Source organism: Antechinus flavipes, chromosome 3 (assembly GCF_016432865.1).
Source record: "Antechinus flavipes isolate AdamAnt ecotype Samford, QLD, Australia chromosome 3, AdamAnt_v2, whole genome shotgun sequence".
In the NCBI taxonomy this organism is placed as follows: domain Eukaryota; kingdom Metazoa; phylum Chordata; class Mammalia; order Dasyuromorphia; family Dasyuridae; genus Antechinus; species Antechinus flavipes.
Window position 1 is genome coordinate 245,198,144 of NC_067400.1, and position 15,685 is coordinate 245,213,828.

The following is a 15,685-nucleotide window of genomic DNA, read 5'->3' on the forward strand; positions in this document are numbered from 1 at the left end:
TAATGCAGTAACCACCACAACTCGTAGCCATATGAAAACATATTCTTGATAAATAATTACAGATTTTTTAAAAATAGGAAATCCAATATCCTATTGTGTAAGTCTACCCATGGCAGGGTAAAGGAATCTGTAGATCTCTAGGTCTAAGGCACTCTTTGAACTTGGAGATGGCATGGGTGGTACCTAATAGAAAAATAGTTATTACTCTTCATCCTTCACTTAAAAGAAATAAGGGGGGGTAGGGCTCTTGCAGGCATTTAACAAGTGTTTGTTTTATCTCATAAACTCTTTACATAGGAGTAGAAATGGCAATTGAAAAATAAATAATTAATTGTGTAGCCAGAAGATAATATAAATATGAAAGGGGACTTGCATTTCATTTCATATGGTCATTAATGCATGTGGTAATTGCTGCATATTGTCATCAGGTAGGTATAATTTTGCTGTTTATTTGCATATACCATTCACATGCATAACTTACATAATCTGTTATTATGTAGTTCTGCTTATGCTACTATTGCATTTAATTTTAGGCATATTTATTGGTATCTAATATAGGTATGTACTGCTATCACATATACACATAATATGCATATATCTTAGATTTTTGGTCACTAGGCAGCTATCTAGCATTTGAAACTAGTATGTAGACAAAATCAATTGTTTCTGGGGATAGTATATGTTTAACTGGAGAGAGTTGTGCTTCTATAAACATAATCATAGGAAAAAGGGAAGATAAAGTAATTGACAAAACTGGCCAAGTCAGAACCCTTTATGGAGTATCAAAGACTCTATTAAGTGCAACACCAAAGGATAAGGAATGTTAGGCCATAATTTGGAACTATGCCCAAAGAGTTATAAAACTGTTCATACCCTTTGATCTAGCAGTGTCACTATTGGGTCTGTATCTCAAAGAGATCATAAAAGAGGAAAAAAGACCCACATGTGCAAAAATATTAGTAGCAACTCTTTATGTGAATGGCAAGGAACTGGAAACTGAATGGATGCCCATCAATTCCAGAACAGCTCAATAAATTATGGTATGTGAATGTAATGGAATATTATTGTTCTATATGAAATGATGAGCAGGATGATTTCAGAAAAGCCTTGAAAGACTTACATGAATTGATGTTGAAGCAAGGGAGCAGAACTAGGAGAACATTATATGCAGTAACAGCAAGATTATGTGATAATCATCTCTGATAGATTTAGCTCTTCTCAGCAATACAGGGATCTAAGACAATTACAATAGACTTGGGATAGAAAATTTCATTCATATTCAGAGGGAAAACTATGGAGACTGAATGCAGATTAAAGCATAATATTTTAACCTCCTTTTTTTTGTTTTCTTTTTCTTTCTTGTGGTTTTTCCCTTTTGCTGGCAACTTAGATTGAACAATCTAGTTGCCAGTTCTACTTGTCTGTCTTAGAAGTTTCTCAAAAATAATAAATATAGAAATTATTGGTGGCTCATTCTTTGTCCAAAAGGCAACTTTATCTTAGAATAATAGGATCAAAGACTTTGAAGAAACCTTCAAGAGCTTTTTACCAACCCTTTTATTTCCCAGAATTCTGAGAAACTTAGAATCTTGTTTGGCTTACTGAACTATTTCCTCCCTCCCCGAGTTTTTATGAAACATTGCATTTATTGACAGCTTTATAATTGTTTCTCAGGGGAAAAACATTTTTTGTATGACGTGTATAACTACAAAGATATTTGTGGATATGACCCAGTATACAGTGTATAGTATAAAATTTATTTTTATATCTTTCCACACATATGCACATAAATACATATAATAATATGTAAGACACATATGTACAATAGTCTTACAGATAGTTTTGTAAAGAAGCCATCATTTCCTTTCTTTTCTATTCAACACATCAAAATTTTCTTTTTGGGCCAGGCTATGCAAAAATGGATTGTCATATTTTGTCAAATTTTTTTTCTGTATCTCTTGATATAATTATAACATTGAATTTTAATAGTTTAGTAGCTGATCTATTTACAATCTTGTAATCATCAATATTGTTATCTGTTTATTGTACTTTGTACCAATTCAGATAAGATCTATGTTATTGTTTTCATCATATCCATGGCTTCTAATAGCATAGTAACATTCTATTACATTAATATATATATATATATATATTCTATTTATTCATTCACCAATAGATGTTCTACTTTGTTTCTAGTTCTTTGCTTCTACAAAAACTACTACTATAAATATTTTGGTTCATATTATACTTTTCTTTTTATCAGTGGCCTCTTTGGGAATTATGCCTACTAATGAGATAGGTGTATCAAAAAGTTTGGACACAAAATCATTTTCTTAGCATCATTCCAAATTGCTTTCCAAAAAGGTTAGACCAATTTGCCACCTTATCAACAATGTATTAGTGTGCCTTTCTTTCCACAATCCTTCCAATTATTTTTTTTTATCATCTTTGCTAGTTTGCTGAATGCAAGATGAAAATTTGGAATTTCATTGACTGATATCTTGTTTTTATTTATGAATTAGTAATTGTTTTATAGTTGTTAAGTTTGAAAAGTTTTCTGGAGTTCATATTCTTTTGACCAGTTATTCTTTAGAGAATAATAATAAGTAACATTTATATAGTGATTTAATGTTTGGAAAGAACTTAACAAATCTTATCTCATTTTATCCTAACAACAACCCCAGGATGTTTCCTATTTTACAAGCAATAAAACAGGAATAAAGTTGTTATTGTTCCCATTTCACAAATGAGGACACTAAAGCAAACAGAATTAAAATGATTATTCTAGGGTTTTTTGTTCAATCATTTTTAATCATGTGCAACTCTTTGCAATCACATTTGGGATTTTATTGACAAAGATACTCAAGAAGTTTGAAATTTCCTTCTTTAGCTCATTGTATAGATAAGGAAACTGAGGCAAATAGAGTTCAGTGACTTGACCAGGTTCAATGATTTCAACTCAGGAAGATGAGTCTTCCTTCCTCAAGTCTAGTGGACTTGGGTTCATTGCTCCACTTTGCTGTCTACTTTTCAGGATATATATTATATATATATACATATATATATACACACATAGCTGGTAAATGCTGAGGTCAAATTTGAACTGAAATCTTTCTAAATCAAAGGCTAGTTTTCTTATCTGGGCTGCCAAAAATGATTTTTGATCTTATATATTTGTGCTAATTCCTAATATATTGTGGATATCAGATTCTTAGCAGATATATTTAATACTAACAATTTTTTCCAGACACTTCTTCTCTTGTCTTGGTTATAGTAATTTTGTAATTGACTATTATCCTTTTTATAGTTAAGAAGTTTTCCCTTAGCCAAAATTGTAAAAAGTTTATGGTCCACAAAGATGAACTAAAGACCATTATCGATCACAAAATAGAAAATTTTGATTATATCAAATTAAAAAGCCTTTGTACAAACAGAACGAATGCAAACAAGATTAGTAGGGAAGCAACAAACTGGGAAAACATCTTTACAATTAAAGGTTCTGATAAAGGCCTCATTTCCAAAATATATAGAGAACTGACTCAAATTTATAAAAAATCAAGCCATTCTCCAATTGATAAATGGTCAAAGGATATGAACAGACAATTTTCAGATGAAGAAATTGAAACTATTACCACTCACATGAAAGAGTGTTCCAAATCACTATTGATTAGAGAAATGCAAATTAAGACAACTCTGAGATATCACTACATACCTGTCAGATTGGCTAAGATGACAGGAAAAAATAATAATGAATGTTGGAGGGGATGTGGGAAAACGGGGACACTAATGCATTGTTGGTGGAGTTGTGAACGAATCCAACCATTCTGGAGAGCAATCTAGAATTATGCCCAAAAAATTATCAAACTGTGCATACCCTTTGATCCAGCAGTGTTTCTATTGGGCTTATACCCCAAAGAGATACTAAAAAAGTGAAAGGGACCTGTATGTGCCAAAATGTTTGTAGCAGCCCTGTTTGTAGTGGCTAGAAACTGGAAATTGAATGGATGCCCATCAATTGGAGAATGGCTGGGTAAATTGTGGTATATGAATGTTATGGAATATTATTGCTCTGTAAGGAATGACCAGCAGGATGAATACAAAGAGGCTTGGAGAGACCTACATGGACTGATGCTAAGTGAGATGAGCAGAACCAGGAGATCATTATACACTTCGACAATGATATTGTATGAGGATGTATTCTGATGGAAGTGGATTTCTATGACAAAGAGACCTAACTCAGTTTCAATGGATAAATGATGGACAGAAACAGCTACACCCAAAGAAGGAACACTGGGAAATGAATGTGAACTATTTGCATTTTTGATTTTCTTCCCGAGTTATTTTTACCTTCTGAATCCAATTCTCCCTGTGCAACAGGAGAACTGTTCGGTTCTGCAAATATGTATTGTATCTAGGATATACTGCAACATATTTAACATATATAGGACTGCTTGCCATCTTGGGGGGGGGGGGTGGAGGGAGGGAGGGGAAAAAAACGAAACATAAGCGAGTGCAAGGGATAATGTTATAAAAAAATTATCCTGGCATGGATTCTGTCAATACAAGTTATTATTAAATAAAATAAAATTTAAAAAAAAGTTTATGGTCCAGTTTTCTTCTACTACACTTTTAAATGTATAACTTTTTATGGTTAGGTCATATATAAATTTTTAGCTTATTGTAGAATATGATATAACTTATTGGTCAAATTTTTGTTTTCATCAAATTCCTTTCCAGTTTTCTTAGCAATTTTTGTCAAAAATAACATATGTTCTTGGGTTTATTGAACTTGAGGTTATTGAATTTAATTGTTATTCTTATTTATTTTTTCCTTTTTCTTTCTATTTTTTTCAAATCAGCAATAAGTATAAAAGAGATTTGAGATTGTATCTTCCTTCTTTCTGTGTTCTTTATGAAGAATATACTAAAAACATAGGTGATATAAAAACAAAAGATGTCAATTTGAAATTTTAAAAATAAAATTAAAATAATTATAATAATTATAATTATTATTTTGATGAACCTCAGAATACCAATCAATATATCAATAAACAAGCATTAAATAAATGCCTACTCTGTATCATGCATTATGCAAGAATCTAGAGATATGATACAGATGAAATTGTCTCTAATCTCAAAAATCTCATATTTTATCAGAAAAATAGTAGACAGAAACAATTAAATTTGTGTCTTAATACAGATTGAATAAAAAATAAATTTAAATTAGTTTATGGGGGAGGCAGAAAAGATACCATGTAGGAGATACCGACTGAGTTGAGTCTTGAAGGAAATAAAGAACTCTGAAGTAGAGATAAAGAGGCAGATCACAGACAATAGTTAGTAGAAAGGTGTAGATAGGAGAGAGAACATCAATTACATGTTAAGAATAGCAAGAAAATAATTTTGGTTAGATAGTAGGGTGTGAGAAAAAAATGGTGAATAATAAGGCTAGAAAGGAAAATTGTTTATGAAGAACTTTAAAAGGAATTTATATTTTGTCTTAGAGGTAGTAGTGGGAAACTGGAATTTATTGACTGAAACTGTCAGACCTGTGTTTAAGGAAACCATACTCGTTTTAAAAAGGAGAAAACTAAGGTATGTTCTGATGATTGATGATACAATACAGGTGAAAATCTGATGCTTTTCTGGCACAGCTGTATAGTTAAGAAGATAATTAAACCAACTATACCAGAACAATTGTATCTATGAGAAAAAAGTTTCTAAAAGAAAACTTTTATCCCAATGAATCTCCAACAATTTGATTAACCAACTGGTAATTTATGAACCCAAACAAATGCAAGGTCAATAATTTTAGCCATGCTGGGAATTGAGGACCTTTGAAATATATAGGCTTGTTATGTTCTTGGGTCACAAGGTTGGGGGGGGGGTCAAAATTTGAAGATTTGAAGGTCTTCAAATCTCTGTAAGTTAGAAGGAGCAGTTATGATTAGAAAATGCTGGCATGTCCCTTGTATTCTTAAGGGTTAGCAAGCATTTCTAAAAGGAATGATGCATATAATTGGTTAAGTATGGTACAGTGAAATAAACACTGTATTGAGCTGGTTATCTAATTCTGCCCTTTCCACTGTTTATTATTTAACTTTAGCATGTCACTTTTCTTTCATTTCCCATTTGTAAATTGGGAGAGTAGAACTCCATTTCAAAGGTTCCTTCTAACTCGAACTTTCAATAATCAGATTTTTCTCTAAATATTTCTTGGTCCGACCCCAATACAGAATTTCTCTGTGGAATTCTTTTTTTTTTTTTTTTAAATCATCTCCTGAACTTTGGGAGCTCATTCTGGATCCTCTTAATAAAGGTCAAGGAACATAGTAGTCTTACTATGAAAGGTTGAGGAACTCGGTAATAGAAGGTGAGGACTTAGACACAATGTAGAATAACAGAATTTCAAATCTGGAAAGGATCTTAGAGGCGGTCTAATCCACTCTTACTTAGAGTAAGAATCTAAGTAAGAATACCTCTCTCTGGTATCTAGTATAAGTATAAAGTAAAATCAGGAGCGTGTAATATTTTTGAGGATGAGGAAAAGTGAAAATATGAGATCATCCTAGTAATTTTCATGATTATCTTATTAATGCTTTCAACTGCCCCTCTATAGAACATGTGGTGAAATATACAAAAGTGAATCTTCACCACAACATACCTTTCAAGTGAAGATCCAGCCTCTATTTAAAGATCACTGATGAGGGGGAAGCTTTGTGTAAAGAGCTTTTATGATTAGGATGCTGTTTTTGTATCAAATTTTAACCTGCTTCTTTACCATGTTCACTTTTCTGGTTCCAATTTTGTCCTCTGTAGTCAAAGAAAACAAGTCTACTTCTTCTGTGTGACAAATACTTCATGGAATTATTTTTCTAGACTAAACATTCCCAGTTCTTTCACTTGGTCTTGGTGATATGACACTGTGATGATCTTGAGGATCTTTCCATCCTGGTTAAACTACTCTGGATACTCTCTGAATTATGAATATTAAAATGAGATTACTTGCTAGTCCAGAAAACATTTGTCTGCATCCAGGCTTTGTTTCCATTTTTTATAATAGAAATAGAGCAAAATATAAGGAAATAATCCCCTTTCCCTTGGTGGGAATTAATTATATGTCCTTTTCAATGTGCCTTTAAAGATTTTAGTGTGAAATTATGAAGTATGACTACTATTGATAGTATTTTCAGCCTGTAAACTAATGAGGATAAACTAGGAGTAACAGCTATATATATATATATATATATATATACATACATACATATATATATGCATGTGTATACACACTTGTACAATATATGATATACATACATGTGTGCCTATATGTAAGTTAATATAGGACTATATCTACATATATACATGCATACACACACACACACACACACACACACACATGCACAAGTGCTATACAAGTAAAAATTATTATACTAGACTATGTGGTACAAGTACAATAAATGGCAGTGTGTTACACTGGATTTGACTTAAAAGTAAGAAGATCTAGGATCAATTCCTGGCTTGTCATTTGCTAATGATAGAGTTTTAAGAATTTTTCTCCATAGGATTTAGGGAATGAACATCTTCATTTTTCAGATGAGTAAAGAAGCTAAGCGTAGATAACATGACTGATTCAAAGTAAAAAACCTAGTAAGTAGCAGAGTCAGGATCTGAGACTATATTTTTGGACTATAGATCCAATGTTTCTACTATACCTTTTTTGTTCTATTGTGTGAGCTTAGGTAAACTATTTAATTTTTTGAAATCTTCAGTTTCGTTATTTATAAAATGGAGTAATTTTTAAAACCAAGATTTTAAATAGTAGTCTAGCTCAAAAAGTCAGGCTTCCTTTTTTTTTTTTTTTTTTTTTTCCTAATCACCCTGATAAAACAAAACCTATCTCACCTTAGTCTGGATCCTTCCTGGTAGCCAGGTCTGTGTTATTTTTTAGCTTTATTCTTCATTTGTTGAAAGGGATACCTACAGGATTAGTATTAGGAAAAGTTTACTGTCTAGTTTAATATAATAAAATTCCTTTATTCATTTATTTAAAAATTGGAAAGGCAGACCCACTCTGATTAGGTTGGATTAAATCAGACATTGGTGGAGTTCAGCAGGATATTAATGTCATTCATTTGTTGGAGAAAGGAGAATGGCAAATGCAGCTTCAAATGGCAAGGGAAGAGGGGTGAGTGTGTGTGTGTGTGTGTGTGTGTGTGTGTGTGTGTGTGTGTTGGTGGCGGGGAAGAGAGGGAAACATCAATACTTTTCATTTTACTCTAGGCTTCGATTTTAACTCTGTCTCAACAGAAAGCAAGCTACATTTTTTTTTTTTGGAATGATTCAAACCATACAGTTTTGGTAGAGCATCATGTTCCCCCTCCCCCATCCCCATGATCCACTTTCAATGCTATTCCTTTTATATCAGTGAAGACCTGGCAGCTGTATCTGATTCACTGCAAAATCTAAAGATTTATCCAGGGTATAATTTTACCTCACATTTTTGTCCTCAAGAAAAATTTAAAGGTACTTCAATCTGCTCAACCTTAAACACAATTTGGGGGTGGGAGGAGGGCATTCCCTGCCAATCAGAATGAAACAAAGGATATCATAAATGCTTGTTCACGTTAGAGTTCATTTTCAGATAGGGAGAAGGCAATTTTTGATTCTTTTTCTAAGTGAATATGAAGGGCACATGCTCAAGAAGAGGGAGAAGGGAATGAAATAACAAACTAGAAAAATATATTAACATGGATGTTTGGAATTTGGCAAAGCAGAAGTAGCACAATATCAATGTAATTTACAAAGATAAATTCTCTTGGAGATTACCTACCCTACAGACAGGGATGGAACAGTCCTTTCCATTTCCAACAGTCTGGGTCTGTAATCTCCCAAGCTACCTCCTGTTAACTGTATTTGAAATAATACTTGCTTCTTGGCTTACTGAGGATGCAGAATAGCTCAGATATTAAAATACACAAATATACTAAATCTTATGTATATAATATGTGCATGTCTCTGTGCAATTGCTTGTCTTAACTGAAAGTAAATTTAAAATTAATTTCATTAATAGCAACAACCTATTAGTTTAAAAAAAGGGGGGGTTGCTTTAGAAGCAAGGAAAAAAGCTTTGTCCCTATAATCTTCGTTCTCAAGGAATACATCATATTTTCACCATCACTTAACAGTCTCTTTTGTAAAGGATGAAAACTGGAAAAAGACCTCTCTCTCCACATGCTAAAGTTGGCACAGAAGTGAAAACACTGGCACTATACAGAAGCCTGGGGAAGAATCCAAGAAAACAATTATCATAGGCATTTGCATGCTGACCCAGGAGTTCATGCAGCACGAAGACCTTGCTATTCTTTCCAAGAAGAATCATTTCCCCTTGGAAACCCAGGGGAGGCACAGAGTGGCAGATTCCTTTCAACCAATGTACTGGGCCATCTGCCATCAGGACCATTCAAACCCTGAGAGTCACCCCTAATCGGTAAGCAGCAGATGCAATATACAGCACTCAGAAAGCTAAGACACAGAAAATATGGAAAGGGGAATATACATTTCCGAAGAGCTTTCTGCCAAAAAGACAAGGATAGAGAAGTAAGGGTACCTTTTGAATTCTTCCATCAATATCCAAATAAATTGCCTTGGGCCGGTAAGTTGAAAAGCCAGATCCCATCTTCTGCTGAGCAGCTTACTTTTTACTGTACTTTCCAAATGCCCCAGCAGTCTAAAGGGAGAGAGTGGGAGGGAGAAAGGAAAGGGGGGGGGGGTGTTGGGGAAGATTAACCAACCAGAGCTGAGCCACCACAGCCGGATTTCTTAGTGTTTCTGCTCTATATAATAGAGGGTTCAGTGCTTATGGCCCCTAATCAATCAAGCTGTATTTTGACCACTTGCTTCTCTCTCCTCCCCCTCTCTTCCTTTTCCTTTTCTTAGTCTCCCTTTTTTTTCCTCTCCCCTTTCCATTCACTCTATTGTGGATCATGAGAGAAGGAACTTTGGACATCAGGACAGGATAGCCAAGACTATAATGTTTTGTAGGAAGATGTGTATTTCTTCTAGTCCAAGAATGTGGAAAGATTGAGAAGTGATGAGAGTCAAGGTCATGGGACATTTGTTATCAATAAGATGCAGATTCCAGTGGCCCCAATAGAATAGGAAGACTCGAAAGAATCTGGGCTATGAAGGGGCAATCGTGAGATGGAGAAGTAGAAGGGGCAAAATATTTTCATTGTATAAATGTTGCCTCGGATAAGTAGAACAGTAACTGGGAATCTGACCCCCATAGCAGAGGAGTTGATCAATTAAAAAAGGCCATCTACCTTCTGGGATCCTGTGATAATTGAGTCTGGAATCAATACCTCTGTCAGTAGCCCAGGATCTCCCAAGGTTCTGAAGCCTTGATGCCAATGGAAAAATAAGGGGATCATTAGGTTTTTTAAGATTAGTTTGAACCCATGTTCTGTACTCATGCTGGTCTTTCCTGAAATCTTCCCTCTCCAGAATATACTCTTGATTCTTCAGATTTTTCTCTACCATGCCTCTAAACAGTTTTTTTTTTCATTGATGTTATTCCCCAATTATCATATAAGGTCCTTGAAGACGAGCCTTTTTTTTTTCTTCCTTGTATTCTCTTCCCATTGGTGAAAATGATGCCCTGAATAAAGGGAAGGGTGGAGTTAGATGAAAAGCTGAACTTTACTTTTCAGCCAGTCCTCTTTGGAGGACTAATCATTAAGGTACTTCTGATTTTCACTTTCAAGAGAGGGGGTTTAAGATGTCAATACCACTTCAGGTTTCTGAAGGAAAAGACTGGGAAAACATGAAAGGAGCCAATAGTCTTCAACACATCCCTGATCCCCAACTTGCTACTCTAGAAACATCAAGGAGTTTCCACTTAGATGAAATCAAAGGCATTTTATCTTATTTGAGCTAAATTATTCCAAAGGGAAAACTCATTCACTCTGTATTGTTTTATGCACATTTCCTCTCATTTCTGTTTTGCTACAATTTGGATAATAATCATCATTATTTGCTATGTATATTTGTTGTGGAACTGGTATTAGGTGGGATGGGGTCAAGCTTTGGATATAGAGCTTGGGATCTTCCTTTCTCATTAAATGATAAAACAATCAAAAATTAGATATTCCCTAGACAAACAATATTTAAGGGAACAACATCTATAATTCTGGTCTGCCCAGTACTCTTCTTTCTGAGGAGAGAGCAGGGTAGCATCCAGCCCTAACCTTCTGCTTTACCTTCGAGCAGGACTGAAAGTTTCTCTTAAAGAAACTTTCTTGGGTGTGTGTGGGAGGACAGGAGCCAGGTGGGAGGGGGGGAAGGGATGAGGAGGGGGGGGGGGGAGAGAGAGAGAGAGAGAGAGAGAGAGAGAGAGAGAGAGAGAGAGAGGAGAGAGAGAGAGAGAAGAGAGAGAGAGAGAGAGAGAGAGAGAGAGAGAGAGAGAGAGAGAGAGAGAGAGAGAGAACATTAGAAAATCTCTTGCTTTCCTATAAGCCACTCCACTCCCACTATCTCATTCTGATATATGTAGTTTCTCTCCATTAGAATATTTTTTTTGGTCACTTATTTGGTTAGAATTTTTTTTTTCTTAAAGTTGGAACAATTTACTTTCTGTCCTGTATTACTTCAGTTATATTCCCCCCCCCCCCATTAACCTTTTGTGTTTCAAATGGAGTTAATTAACTACACCTGTAACCCCAAATCACTTTAGATTTTTATTGAATCATCAATAAAAGCTAGTACAAGCCTTTTGGGGCTACTTGTTCAGATTTTTAAGGCTTTAAATTCGTTAAAATCTGTGATTATTTTATATTAACCTTTTGATTAGAAAGTTGAAGGATCTTCCTTTTGCATACCAATATTTTTGTATTCGTGAATCATAAGGTCATCTTCTTTTGTCTCAGTTCTTAGCTACTCCTTAGTGATTGCATGCCCAGTGCTTGAGATAAATAAACTGAGATTTGGAAACTATTCCTGATTTAGAAAGAAAGCTTTGACATTTTTTTTTCCTGTGGCTAGGATTATTCCAGAAGTGAGATTTCCACACCCCCCCCCATTTTGGAAAAGATTTGTTTACATTATTATCTTTTATTTTTCTCATCATAGAAAGTAAAACTTTTTTAGCATCATAATTTTATTTCTTCTTGATTATTTCCTGGGTACTTTTTTCACGTAATTTTTATTTCTTTATATCATGTTTCTCAAGGTATAATAGCTTAGCTTCATAATGTTATATTGATACATAAAAACATATTGATACTGTTTCTGTGATATGAATTCGCATCTTTTACTGTAATACTATAATAAAGTAAAATTATTTAAGTACAGCATACTAATTGAATAGCCCATCATTGCTTCAACATAGTACATTTGTTAACTGTATGAATATTTGTGTATTAAGGTGGGTACATGTGGAACAACTTTTAGAAGAGGTATGAGCTAAGATACTTCAGGAGTACTTTTTTCTTTTGTAGTTGAAAAGCAAAGAAACCTCTTAATAAAAGAAATAGATCTATTTTAAGGATATTGAGCAGAAAGTTGAAAGGGCTGGATGATCATACAATTAAAACCACTGATGTGAAGGCAAGGTGAGATAGCTCAGGAAGTTGTTATAATTCTGCCTGAAAATTTGACCATGGAGATATTTCTGAGGAATTAACAATATGAATTCAGTTATTCCTGGGAATTTCAGACTTGTCCAACCTTTAAGGATGAGGAACCATTTAAAGAAATTGTAGCCTTTCTAATCCAAGAAGGCATTGCTATGGAGAGAGTGAATATCACAATTATATTGAGGAATTCTATTTCATTAATGAATAAGGCAGAGGCTATATCTTGTGTGATTTACAAAGACCATATGCTCCTAATTGATAGAACTATTTCCACCAAAAGAACAATCTTGGGACATTTGAGTTGGACCCACAAAAGTGGGCCCAAGATTTTGAAAGATCCCTGAGGTTGCTCAAGTGATGGACATGTCAGACAGTCTTAGGCAGATAGCTGCAAAGGCAGTGGATACCTCTTAGAGGTAAGAGCAGATGTCACTTGAAGAGAATGAATATAAACTTTAGCTCAGATGTTTGAGGGGATGCCATATCTATAGACTCATATGCTAATTTTGTCACTAATATTGTGCAGCACCTGTTGAGTTCTTCCTCAAAGAGAAGCAACCTGTGCAAAGACAGATACAGATGGACTCTCCATCCTGAAAATGCTGGAAAAATCACATTGCTGAAATTGTTCCAGAGCTTGGTACTTGACCCTCGTGCATCTGATTTGGAGTACATATGATGGGATAATGTCAAGCACATATAAATAAATGTTAATTGTTATTTTTTTATCCCCTCCACAGCATGGAATACAATATTTTTAAGTTCTTTACATTTTTTTTCCCCTGAAGAGATCATTGGATGATACTTTTGTAGGAAAAAAATATTTTTTTTCCAACTGAGATTGTCCCATGATTCTGCTTGACTAATTTAAGGCCAGTTGCATAACCAAATGTGCAGAAGCACAGGTAGATGATTAACTCTATTAAGACACATGGAGAATTACATTGAATTCCCAATCCCTATATTTTTGCCTGCCTGCATTTTAAAAAATTTTCTTCACAGGCTAATTGTACAATATTTCAGAGTGAGATTCTTTTTGTACAGCAAAATAATGGTTTGGACATGTAAATTTATTTTGTATTTAATTTATACTTTAATATATTTAACATGTATTGGTCATCCTGCCATCTGGGGATGGGGTGGGGGGAAGGAAGGGAAAAATTGGAACAAAAGGTTTGGCAATTGTCAATGCTGTAAAATTATCCATGTATATAACTTGTAAATAAAAAGCTATAATAAAAAAAAGACACATGGAGAACAGGATTTGAATCTTTTTTATAGTGTCCAATATAGTAACATGCATACATGGTTGGTAGTAAATTTTTGGAGGCAGAGAATACTGAAATTGATCATTAGAAGAGATTTAAAATTTTGGTGGTGACATATAGTGGAACCATATGTCCTTGTTATACTAATATATTGATTCAGAGTATGGATTTGAAATCACAGGATCTAGGTTTAAATATTGGTTTTACTAACTTACTATCTATAAAACGTAAGCAAGTCACTTGGATTTTCTTAAACTTCAGTTTTCTCATTTATAAAATGAAATATAGGCTAGGTGGTCTGCAAAAAGCTCTTCCAACTCTGTATTGTATAATCCTATAAATTTTCTTATTTTCTTTCAATTAAATCAGAAAATAATTCTTATTCTTTGGTCACTATAGCTACCTGAATGATTTAGATGCCTGCTCAAGTTTTCAGTTTTTGCTAATATTTTTCTTCCTAAACTGTTCGAGAAGTCCCACATCATTTGTCTTTGTTATCTTTCCCTTTATTAAATACAGTGCCTTTCTCTTAGGGGTAATACACTGATAAATGCTTGTTGAATCTTTGTAAATTGATGTCTATGATCCCCTTGAAATTCTGTAATGCAGTGGTAAAATATACTGTAAGATGTTGACCTATAACACTTTAAGATTATTTGTAAATATGCTTCTTCATATTATCTTGGGAGTTTATGTATGGTGAATAAGTAATTGATAGATTCTAATAATGGATGATAAATAACAATTGTTCTGATTCTGTGTTCTTGGCATTTTAATTCAAATGGGTATGTTACTGAACTTCTTTGAAATATATTAAAACATTAATAAATATTTGTCGAATATTTGTGAATTGATATGTTATGATCCCTTTGAAATTCTATAATGCAGTGGGAAAATACACTGTGAGTTGTTTATGTATAACACTTTAAGCTTATTTGTAAATATGCCTCTTTGTTTTATCTGGTGAATTTATGTATGGTGAGTAAGTGATTGATATATAGTAATAATGGTTGATATGTTGTAATTCTTTTGATTCTGTATTCTTGGCATTTTAATTCAAATGTGTGTGTTATCAAAACTCTTTGAAATTTCTCCAGGTATAAAATAAGAGGATAGGAATTAAAAAAAAAAACACTAAAATTCCTTTTACACTGATGATTGTTGAATGAGTACTTTGACCATGCTTTATCTGTATAAAACTATTAAGTAGAATCAGAGATGCCAGAGACCATGCTCTTGAAGATATGCCAGAGACCACTCTTGAGGATATGCCAAGAGACCATGTCCTTGAACATTGCCATGTCCTTGGACGCAGAGCTAAGAAGATTAGCATACACCCTAAATTCCTGAGATTAGATAATGTGTGTCCCAAGAAATCGGTCATCTCCGCCCAAAATCTAGATAACAGTATACTCTAGGATTTCCGCCACACCTATGGTCCGACATTCTTCTCATTGTAACCCCCCACTCTGAAATCCTATTTAATTAAACTCTCTTCATTCATTAAACAGAGACATTCACCATCTTAAAGCTTGAGTTGCCTCTCTGTCTCTCCGATTCCATTCCAAAGCACGTGGTGCTTTACAGACTGAGCGTCTTACAGAGCCTTTGCTCCCCCTCGGCCCCGGCTCCACTCGATGACCCACTGTTGATGTCCTGCCGGACAGGACAACTGGCGCCCAACGTGGGGCTCTAAGTGGACCTCGGCCCGACATCGCCCCCGAGCATTCCGGGAGAGAATTCACGGTCTCTACGGAACCCCATAAGGGTAGAGGTAAGTTTTAG

The 15,685-nt window shown here is 34.3% G+C and overlaps 1 protein-coding gene and 1 long non-coding RNA gene across 2 annotated transcripts in view; one reads left to right on the top strand and one right to left on the bottom strand.

Moving 5' to 3' along the window:
• The window catches only part of PDE9A (phosphodiesterase 9A), a 162,958-nt gene extending 153,245 nt beyond the window's left edge, over positions 1-9,713 (bottom strand). The window contains exon 1 of the mRNA XM_051984810.1: positions 9,608-9,713. Within this exon, the coding sequence (XP_051840770.1) occupies positions 9,608-9,676 (69 nt within the window). The 5' untranslated portion in view covers positions 9,677-9,713. The remainder of the gene's footprint in view (positions 1-9,607) is intronic.
• LOC127553802 (uncharacterized) lies at positions 8,204-15,430 on the top strand. The gene is made up of 2 exons (XR_007951827.1): positions 8,204-9,652; positions 13,159-15,430. It is a non-coding gene; the product is annotated as an uncharacterized LOC127553802 (long non-coding RNA).
• The last annotated feature ends 255 nt before the right edge of the window (positions 15,431-15,685 follow it).